The 11614-nt window shown below is 36.9% G+C and overlaps 1 protein-coding gene across 1 annotated transcript; it reads right to left on the reverse strand.

Moving 5' to 3' along the window:
* Positions 1 to 428: 428 nt before the first annotated feature.
* LOC137038792 (solute carrier family 26 member 6-like) lies at positions 429 to 11265 on the reverse strand. Its single transcript, XM_067413690.1, has 19 exons — positions 10831 to 11265; positions 10451 to 10590; positions 10236 to 10346; positions 9367 to 9542; positions 9120 to 9284; positions 8770 to 8922; positions 7127 to 7209; positions 6845 to 6992; positions 5416 to 5529; positions 5132 to 5209; positions 4891 to 4986; positions 4606 to 4712; positions 4202 to 4271; positions 2857 to 2949; positions 2506 to 2646; positions 2175 to 2405; positions 2036 to 2090; positions 1302 to 1420; positions 429 to 1154 (listed from the first exon to the last, which is right to left on the reverse strand). The coding sequence occupies exons 1-19, from the start codon at positions 10977 to 10979 to the stop codon at positions 1131 to 1133; spliced, it is 2253 nt and encodes a 750-aa protein (XP_067269791.1). The 5' UTR covers positions 10980 to 11265; the 3' UTR covers positions 429 to 1130.
* Positions 11266 to 11614: the final 349 nt, after the last annotated feature.

An 11614-nucleotide genomic window follows, 5' to 3' on the forward strand; every position in this document is an offset into this window, starting at 1 on the left:
TGTGTGTGTGTGTGTATGTGTGTGTGTGTGTGTGTGTGTGTGTGTGTGTGTGTGTGTGTGTGTGTGTGTGTGTTTTGTCACAACAAAGGTGCCATGAATAAACTGCTAGTTGGGCAGGTTCTACATGATCTGTCCCTTTTGGGATTACGGTATGCTGGAATGTTCAGACCAGTTTCTCTGAAACTTGTCAAGAGACCTATACAGAAACAACATTTTTGAACTCTTTGAATGTGTCCTCATACAAGAAAACAGCACACATCAAATGAAAAATGTTGTTATAAATGTGTAATTCCACTTAATCAAATTCTATTTAATTCTCACACATCTCACTGAACATAAAAATAGAGGACTCCAAACTTGAATATTTGGTTTAATATTTCCACCAAGTTTTTTTAGTCAGAACCAAAGTAACATAGATATGTCACGACAAGAACAAGAAAGTCACTGTTTATTTAAATTAGGCTGATTCTAAATACACATGCATAAAACGTTAACACAGTATAGTTTATACACATTAAAAAACATAAACTGAATTTTATATGGTAATTACTTCTGTTCAAAAGTTTGGGGTTGGTAAGATTCTTTCATGTTTTTGAAAGTAGTCTTGTATGTTCACCAAGGTTGCATTTATTTGATCACAAATGCAGAAATATCGTGAAATATTATTACACTTGAAAGAAGCATTCTTTGATGAACAGAAAGTCCAAAATAACATTTATTAAAAATTGAATTGTTGAAATGTCTTTACTGACCCCAAACATTTGAACTGTAGTATATATTGCTAAAATGTGAACTCTACTTTCATGTAGTAAAGCTTTCCAGGAGTCAAGAAACTGGGTTTACTGGTGTAATATTTCATAAATGTACTCGGAACTGACACTATCTGCCTGTCAAGAATTGCTGCTTTTTTTGCCATTGCAAAAGTTGATTTACATTTTTCTTGCACAATACAACTCTATTGCAGATTCTCAGATATTTCACATTCACAAGTAATTATTATTTAAAAAACAAAAACAAATTATTCATCGAAACTACTTCTTTACTTATTCCTACCCAAGGTGAAATACACAATAAATAACAATCCATTTTTGTGTTCTGGAGGGGTTCCACATCATGATTGGTGTTTGAATTTACAAATGCGTTCCCTGCATAACCTGTAAAAGAGGATAGGCAAGAAATTGTTTATCCATGCATTTTTGTTTCAAAAACATTACTGTCTGGGCCACCAACAAACAGCACATGTCTAATTAAGATTAGCAAACCTCTGACAGTTGTGTATGTGAGATTAGGAGGTACTCTACCTCCTTGCTGTTTCCCTGCTGGCAATAAAGAACAGCGTCATGTACTGATGAGAAGAGAATCGATTTAGTTATTTTCTCATTGAAGAAATCCCCCTTCTCCATACTCTCTACAACACCTCCTGAAAGAGAGAGAGAGAGAGAGAGAGAGAGAGAGAGAGGGAGAGGGAGAGAGAGAGAGAGAGAGAGAGAGAGAGAGAGAGAGAGAGAGAGAGATTACAATCAGTGTGTATAATCAGCAAATTTTTCAGGTCTGATTCCAGATGTCATAAAGAAAACAAAAGAAACACATCCATGGGACCTTTCCATTGAACAAAAGATTCTTTACAGTGAAAAAAAATTCTTTAGATAAGCTAATTCAAATATTCTTTACATTAAGAATAAATGGTGGTTTTAAGAACTGCTCACTAAAAGGTTCTTCGATGGCCCTGTCCCAAACGGCACAGGAGACCATAAGGTGTCCCATTTGTCATTTTAGGATCCAGAAGCGCGCTTGCGAGCACCCCCTTTGCGGTCGATATGCTCCCTCGATATGAGTTGGTGAGTCCGCACTGAAGTGAGCTCCGCAGCAGACTTCTTCCCGACAGTCATAGCGGCTTTACGTCACTAAAGTGCAGACTCATAGGAAGACTTTGAGTGTTTATGGTACCATTTGGGACAGAGCCTAAACCCTTTTAAAATCATTATTTTTAAGAGCGTATTCAGACAAAATTGATTGGCATATATCGTTCACTCACTCTGGCAGCCACATAAGTACACCTGTACACCAGCCTCTCCATAATCTTTATAGATCTGCCATTAAACAAAGGGTTTCAAAAGGGTTAAAACAACGTTCCACATTTATTACATCTTTAATTAGTACAGCTCGTGTCTCACATTGCGTAGAGTTTTCACGGCAACTGTGTCCAGGAAGTTGACTGGGCTCAGGTCAAGAATGATTGCCCGTGGGAGGGGGGTATCGGTGTCGGACTCAGGCCCTGCCTCCACATTTACTACATCCTTTGACTCTTTGACTGACATCTCATGCACATCCCCATTCGCCTCTGTGCGTGGCAACTCCGACTCTTCCTCGCTTTCATCTGTTTCCGACAACTGCGGATCCTCTCCCTGTTTAAAAGCAGAGACCACTGGCTCAGTCCGAATACTCAAATATACATATTATCTCACACAGCCACATGCAAAACACACGGTCTCTTCAAAGACAGACCTTAGAAGGTTGAACGGCAGCTTCTTTAGCTCTTTTCTTTGCCTCTTTCTTCGCTTTTTTTGCGGCTTTCTTTTCTTTTCGGAGTCTCTTTGCTTCCAGTTTCTTCTTGTGTGAGAGAAGTTTAGCCACGTCTACCCCAGTCTGCACAAAATCACACATTTATTTTCATCGCATGAAAGTCCTGCCCTTTGCATTTGTTATATGTAGCTTGTTTGTTCTTATGTCACAGTGCATGTTTACGTTAGATTATACGTTTGGGTTAAATAGCTGTTTAGTAGTGTATGTCTTGTGTAAATGTGCGTGAATGAATATGTGTGTGTGTGTGTGGGGGGTGGGGTTGCATATGTCTACCTTATCATAGAGCGCTTCGATGTACATTTCAGCGTTGGCAAAGTACAATGTTGCAGATGAACGGAAAATCATTATACCAGGAATCTCCTTCACCTGTAAGGATGTGAAACATACAGTAAAATTATATTTAACATAAAAATGTAATTAATAAAAAATATATGTATTATAATAACATTTTGATGCACATTAAACTTTGTCAAGCAACATTTACAATCGCAATATTCAAAAAAAAAGTTATTTATGTATGTGAATACAACTAAACCAAATTAAATGTAATATGTGAGCCTAGATCACAAAACCAGTCATAAGTGTTAATTTAAACAAAATGAGATTCATACACAAAGCTCAATAAATAAGTTTTCCATTGATGTATGGTTTGTTAGGACATGAAAATATTTGGATATTGGGATGCAACTATTTGAAAATCTGTAATCTGAGGGTGCAAAAAAAGTCGAAATATTTATATTTTTACGGTAGGAAATTTACAAAATATCTTCATGGAGCATGATCTTTACATAATATCCTAATGATTTTTGTCATAAAATATTTTTTTTGAATTTGAATATATACCCGTGCGGGTTATGACTGGTTTTGTGGTCCAGGGTCCCATTTGTTCTGACTGAGACTCTTGGAGACACCAGAGAAGGAAATCCTGAGAACAATTACCAAACTTCACATTTAACAGAAGCAGATGTTTCTATAAAATAGATGTTTATTGACTGAATGTTTATCGCTTGAGTCATTTTCCTCTGTCTTCAAACTACGGTCTTGATTCAAATGTTTTGATGGTTTGCCAACTGTGTAACTTGTGGCCAATTACATTTGACATGGAATTGAAATTTAAAAATAAACGGTTGTGAGTGAAGTATTTCATTTTGACTAGCGCTACAACAAATGTACCACTTTATACTCCTGATCACCTACAACAAACCCATTTTAGATGCAGCTTTATAAATACTATTATATAACTAGGTCTCTCTTAAAGCACCTTCAAGTTATACAATGAATAAATGAAACTGACGCCCATGCATTCAAACGCTCCCTGAAAATGGTGAAGCAAATAGTAACTAACACAATGCAAGTCAACAAACAGAGATGTCATGGCATTGATTATCAGATCATCTAAGTAATGTATAAATGGAAGAACAGGTGTTTCAGGAAGTGTTGTAATTCAGATTTTTTTAACCATGAGTGCGAGACTGTTACAATGGAAATTCTAGGAAACCATTTGACAATTCCTTTCTCAAACATTTGACAATTGTGCAACACCTCTGCTGTTCCAAGAATCAGATGCTGTGAACATGGTTGCATATATTGTGTTTGGTGGTGTCGCGGTCATGTTCACCTGATTGTAGTCCTCTACTGGTCTGTAGATGTCAGTGCCAGGAACCTGGCCAAGGATAGAGTAATTCGGTCTGTTATAGGGAGAGAGAAAAAAACAGGTAGTGAAGGAGAAGAAAGGAGTCAAAACAAGGATGGACAGACAGAGTTTAACTGCTGTCAAAAACAGGTCTTTAATTTTATATGACCAAGCTAAGGGAACTCAAAAGGAAACACAATATGACGTTTGAAAAAGCTTCTCTTGGGCTCTTCAGCAGTGTACATTGAAACAGAAACAACATTCTCATTTAATTTTGGAAATGGTGCACATGTACGTATGTAGGGTTTAGGCTTATGTTACATTTTTCCATGGTTTGCCATGTCTTTGTGAATTATTTAGGCTTTGTGTATGTGGCTTCTGTCACTCACAGCTGAGTTCTAAAGACGACAGTTAGGATGGAGAAGGCGATAGATGCAGCCAGTCCCATGTCAGGATTGAACAACAATGTCAAGATCATAGTCATCACCCACACCACCTGAACACACAAACAACAGAGAATAATAGCTAAACCGTCAATTCAGATCTTTCCATTTTACCGTCATTCTTTCTGTGTCACTCTATTCACTCCCTCTTGCTTATTCCTATTTTGTTTATATTGGTCTATTTTTAATGTGTTGCATAAGCTTTGTTTTCTCCTCCTCATTCTCTCTCACCATATCCACTTTGTTGGTCCTCCAGAGAGAGCAGATGTCTCCAAACTGCTTCATCATGCCTTGCAGGTTTACGTAGATTATAGCAGCCAGCACTGCCTGAAGTAACCAGGACACACATGAACAAGTTGTCTTTATATTCCTATGTAAATGGTCACATTAGCATATTCATGCTTCAGCAGAGAGATCTTATATTATGAATATTCATAACAGGCCCACACAAGGGCTGAATCAGGGTACTAACCTTTGGCAGCTCCTCAAAAAGTTCTCCAATCTTTAACAAGATCACCAGAATTACCATAGCAGAAATCGCTCCAGCCACCTGAACGTTTGACAGAGAGAGGATTCGGTTTGAACTTTACCTCAACAAAATCAACCAGCATTTTAACAATCTAACGAATGAACCAAACCCTTGTGAAAAAGTAGTGCACTTTAGCATGCCTTTAAAAAACGTACTTATTAGAGAGATGATACTACATTTATATACGTAAGTGCAAACTGAATGGTTTCGGACACTTGTTCTCTCACCTGTGTCTTCCCCCCTGTGCTGACCTGCACCATGCTGCGAGACATAGAGCAGCTGATAGCAAAGCATTTGAACAAACCTCCAATGGAATTAGACAGACCCAATGCTATGAGCTCCTGATCCAGAGAGGACACATTAAAAGTAGAACACAAGATGTTCAGACAAAACAGTTTTTCTCACTTTTAGAATTCTGTGCAACAACAAAAAAAAAAAGTGTTAATCAGTGACTTTCGGCAACTTACCGAAGAACAAAATACACAAACTGCCAGTTTTTTTAGATAAAAATTGGGTTTAACTGGCAACTAAATTTGAATGTAAGCACTACATTTCTAGGGGAAAAATGGTGTAATGCCAGTTTGGTAACACTTTATTTTACAGTGTCCTTGTTACATATGTTACATGTACTTACCATAATAATAACAACAGTGAATTATGCATAATAACATGGAACTAACTCTAAACCAAATCCTAATCATAACCCTATGCACATGTTGTTAAAGGGATAGTTCACTTTAAAATGAAAATTCTGTCATCCTTTACTCACCCTCAAGTTGTTTCAAACCTGTATACATTTCTTTCTTCAGCTGAACACAAGGGAAGATATTTTGAAGAATGTCAGTAACCAAACAGTTACCTGAAGCCATTTACTTCCATGGTATTTTTCCATTTATTTTTCCTACTATGGAAGTCAATGGCTCCAGCTAACTGTTTGGTTACTGACATTCTTCAAAATATCTTCCCTTTTGTTCAGCTGAAGAAAGAAATTCATACAGGTTTGAAACAACTTAAGGGTGAGTAAAGGATGACAGAATATTCATTTTAAAGTGAACTATCCCTTTAAGTAATATTACCCAGTACTTAAATAAAGCCTATAATTACACTGTTACAATGACAGCTTAAAATAAAGTGAAACCCATTTTTTACAGTGTCCTTGTTATTATGCTACATGTACTTATTAGTACATTATATATAATTGCATGCAAATAACCCTAAACCAAATCCTGATCTCAACCCTATGGTAATTAACATTACTCAGTACATAACAGTATAATTTCACTGTAACAATGACCGTAAAATAAAATCTGTTTTTAGTCTTGCAGTTTTACAATGCTGTTTGCTTATGTTGACTAAATTTGACATGAAAATTGGCGAACAAAAGACATTAGCCATTACTCCAGTCTCCAGTGGCAAATGATTCAGCATTCATTCTAATTAGATTTTCTTTTAATTATTAGAAGAAATGTTGCAAATAGTTGTGCTGCTTAATAACTATCATTATTATTTTTTGAAAACCATTATACACCCCCCACATTAACAATTTAACGTGTGATTGGTAAAATAAAATTATATAAATAAATACACACACACACACACACACACACACACACACAAACAAAAATAAATCTATTATAGCAATTTAGAGTCTCTTACCTGGTTACTATCGACTTTGTAAGCATATTTGAGGGCAAAAATTCTACCCAGTGAGATGGCAATGCCATAACCAACAACAGCCAGTGCAAAAGCATCACCGACCATTGAACCCAGCAGGGAAACATCAGGCGCCACAGGAGCCTGCAGACTACAATGTGAGGAAGAGATACAGATATGAACATGAAGATGCATGCTGTAAATGATTTTGTAGCTGTAACAATAACAATGCTATACACACCGTATCTTGTATTTGTTTTTGCATTGTAAGTGTGTTGGACTCACCCTGATGGGATTTCTCCAACCACTTCAACATTATATTTGGTCTTCAAATCCATCTGCCATGACACCACAGTAGCGATAACAATCTATATAGACAAACAAAATCAAATCTTTAAGAAACCCTCAAAGCAATGTTGTACATTACCTCTAAACATGAAGAGCCATCAAAACTGAGGACTGTTTTTGACAGAATAAAAAAATATAATGTAATGTTATTATGAATAAAGTATCAATATAAATATGTTAAAAATGCATCACGTTTTCTTTTAGGTATAGGCTTAGGTTAGAGTAAGTCATGGTTAGTGAAGTTTAAGGTCTTAAGTTTAGAAACATTACAACTTTTTTTATGTTTTTAAATGAAGTCTCATATTCACCAAGGCTGCATTTATTTGATTTAAAAAACACAGTAAAAACAGTAATATTGTGAAATATCATTACAAATTAAAATTTATTCCTGTGATGGCAAAGCTGAAATGTCAGCATCATTACGCCAGTTTCAGTGTCACATGATCCTTCAGAAATCATTTTAATATACTGATTTGTAGCCTGAAAAACCAGACCCACATCAAGATGTTTGGTCTGGAAACTCACCATTGACAGCTCAATCAGAGGGGCGGGATAAACGGTTGTCTTTCAAACTCCCTCTGCACGCGATAGGATAGCGCTACACCAACCAGAGCAACAAAGAACTTTTTAAGAATGACTTCAGTGCCGTTCTTTGTTCTTTTCTCAGAGAAAAGCTTAACTCCAAGTCTTCCAGAGTCGCGGTCAAAGCTGATTCGAAAGGCCGCCGTTCGCCAGCCTCTGTGTTTACAATTAGCACGCAAGCTGAACTTATCCGTCATTATGTTAAGCCCCGCCCACTGACTCTATACACGATCTGATTGGGCTGACCAGAGTTTGGTATTTAAAGGCTCTGAAAATCTGTATTGAGAGTTAGATTTGCTGCCTCTAGTTTGCTTCTAGATTTCTAGCCTAACTGATTTGGTGATGCAGAAACATTTCTTCGTTTAGCATTTATTATGAATACAAATTTTACTTTTATAAATCACAAAGGTTTTAATGGTATTATTGTTTACACAAAAATGTTAAGCAGCAAAACCTGTTTTCAACATTGATAATAATGTTTTTATTTTGTATTTGTGATTAAACAAATGCATCCTTGGTGAGCATAAGAGACTTCTTTCAAAAACAAAAATCTAAACGACTTTTGACATGTACTATAATTATCTGGTAAGACTTTACAATAATTTCCATTTGTTAATATAGTTAACTAGTACATTCACATGAACTAATGATAACAAATACTTCTAATGTATTTATTAATCGGTTAATGCTAATTTCAACATTTATTAAAACATTATTAAGTATAATGGAACATTTGCGTCTGTTAATATTATTTAATGGAGCTAACGTGGACTAACAATTTTATCAACTAATGTTCACAAAGACTAATAAATACTGCAATACATGTATTGATCATTGTTAATAAATGCATTAAATATTATTGTATTAAGGCATTACCAATTGTCTTTTATAAAAAATGTTTTTTTTTAAAAGTATAAATCTCTGTATGTCCTCAGTTAACTGAGTACATATGTGTGTGCATGTGTGTGATTAACTGTTAACTGTATGAAGTAACTCACTGTGATCAGCTCAACAGGAATAGGAACAGGAATTTTGCGTGCTGCTAAGGCACTAAGTTGCTTTGCACCGATCAGGCCCACAATGGTTACAATGCTAACTACCAGAGTACCAATGTTAGTCTTTCCAAGCAATGCACAAATCTCTATGACTGTCTAGAGAGAGAAAGAAAAAGAGTGACAGAAATTATAACCCCCACCACTAGAGAGCACTAAGCACAAATTACACATAGGTGTGTCCTTGTCTGAGGCAGTTTATGTCCCAGTTCATCATAGTCCTCATTGAAGTGTTTGGGACTGTGCCATCAGTCAATCAGACTTGATGTTCCAAATCATTATGTGTTCATACTCACATATATAAGAGACAAAGGTCCGCTGTACCGTTGCGGGCTGATGCCGAAGGAATACTTAAGCTGGGAGACGATAACATGGATGGCGGCCGCTGTTGTGTAAGCTCTCACCAATGGCTCTGAGAGATACGTCACCACAAAACCAAACCGAACCACACCAAGTAGCAACTACAAACACAGACACCACACAAATACTTAGTCACATACAGCCCTTCAAAGCTGCATACTGTACAATTCCAAGAGGACCTACCTGGAAAATGCCAGATAAGAAAGTCACAGTAGCAGCGATCTTGACCCTCTCTGCATCACGGCTAACAGTGTCTAAGATGGTGATGTTGGTTTCATTGCCTGGCATCATGAAGTCTGAGTCTGGAGCCAAACGCTCCGTCACGCTGCCAATCATAACGCTCATAACTGCATACGTACCTGTAGACAGAGAAATTAAAAGGTGTGGGTCATTTTTGCTGTTTGTGGAGACCAAATGTCTAGCTGGATTTGTGAAAAATGAAAAATCTATCATTATTTTCAAACTCAACAGTGACAAAAGGCTGTCAATCAGTCAAAAAGCACTATACACAAGCACTATAACAGTAACTATTTCGGTTGAGCTTTATTTCAAGCCCTGTGTCATGTGAAAACAGAATGAAATGTATGTCCTTATTATTTGCCAATAATGTTCACCTGCAGCTCTCAAATCAAATATGGCACCTAACGCACAGGTTTGAAATCAGTATTTATATCAACCAGTTCTTAAGTGTCCCGAACCACATCATACTTGTAATGCAAGTGAAAATGAAAATTCTGTCATCATTTGCTCACCCTCATGTCGTTCCAAACCGGTATGATTTTCTTTTGTCCATGGAACTCAAAATAAGATAGTTTGATGAATATTGGTTACCCAATAGTTTTAGTTCCCACTGAATTCCCTTGTATTTGTTTGTCCACACAATAAAAGTCAATGGGAACTGAAACAATTTGCTTAACAACATTTTTCAAAATATCTTCTTTTGTCCTCCACCGAAGAAAGTCAGTCAAATGATGACAATTTTTATTTTTATTTTGGGGGGCTTTTTGTGGCTTTTAAGAACAATAAAAAAAGAATAAAATGTGTGTACTTACCCACAGAGATGTGTTTGGATGTTCCAAATATGAAGTAAATGAGGATGGGGTAGAAGGAGGAATACAGACCAAAAACAGGAGGGACAGCAGCCAGCAAAGCATATGCCATACCTACACACACACAATTACACGTGACATGGTTGTTTGTGTTTTTGTTTAGGTCTACAGTATCAAAAGTAATCAGGTGTGTATATGTGCACGTGCTTGTGTTGGACCTTGTGGCAGGTGCATGATTCCCACACTAATCCCTGAGATCAGATCTCCAATAACATTTTCTCGAAATGGGTATCGCGGCAGCCATGCCAGAATAGGAACAAATGATAGGAAACAGCTCTTAAACCTTGGGCCTGTACACCTGACGAACAAAGAAAATGATAGAGAAAGTTACAAAAATGAAGAAGAGCAACATAAAAGTGTGGTTTGGAAGTTTGAGACTACTCTAAGATGTTGTTTCCTCCATCAAAGCACAATAAGCTCTTTGAATCATTCTCAACAACATGATCATTATGCTGACTCTAATGGAAAGAATGCAAAACAGAAGCATTTTACAAGTGGATTATTAAATGTACATTGCTAAGCAGATATATTAACGCACCTGACAGCATCTTTGAGTTTTTCTTTTGTTGAAATTTTGACATCGGATTTCTCAGCAACTTGGTCGACGCTAAGCTCATCCAGTACCTCTCTCTGGATGTGATATGGCACCCTCTTCCTCAGTACTGTGTCTTTCATCTCTTTTTCCATTTTGAAATGACTTCTAGTCTAGAGTCTTCAGATCACCTCCAGTGTATAGATCCCAAAAGCATGTCCTCACAATGAAAACTGAATCCTTTATGTCAATGCAAACAGACCCAGAACAATTCTAAAGGATGTTCTCCAGTGATTCCACTAAGAGATCTACACGGCAGCTGCTTGTACAGTTCTGGACAGCAATGGATTGATTAACGTCCCTGGCTCTTCTCTTCTAGCACAGATTGTGTTACTGTGTATCCTGCCCTTTCCGAAACCCGTCTGATCCATTCACACACTTACTGATAGAATTCTAATGTTCATATGGGGAGCAAAGTCCCAAAAACACAGAGGAGGAGGAGGAGGGAGGGGGGATTCTTTAGAGTCAATGTTGGACACTTTCACACTAGAGACCTACGCCACCTTATCTGAGTCTGATTAGATAGAAAACACCATGTTCATTCTGCCAAACCATGTGGTTTTGAATGAGTGAATTGTTAACGATACATCTACAAATCTTTGCCCGTCCTGGCACAAGAACTCTGAAGTGTTTTGATCCAGCAAATTAGCGACGTTTCTTGTCTTTATTTGAGAATATACAGACTTGTATATGTTGAAATTGTAATTATGTAATAATGGGTGTTTATACT

The sequence above is a fragment of the Pseudorasbora parva genome, chromosome 13, assembly GCF_024679245.1.
Source record: "Pseudorasbora parva isolate DD20220531a chromosome 13, ASM2467924v1, whole genome shotgun sequence".
NCBI classification, from domain to species: Eukaryota; Metazoa; Chordata; class Actinopteri; order Cypriniformes; family Gobionidae; genus Pseudorasbora; species Pseudorasbora parva.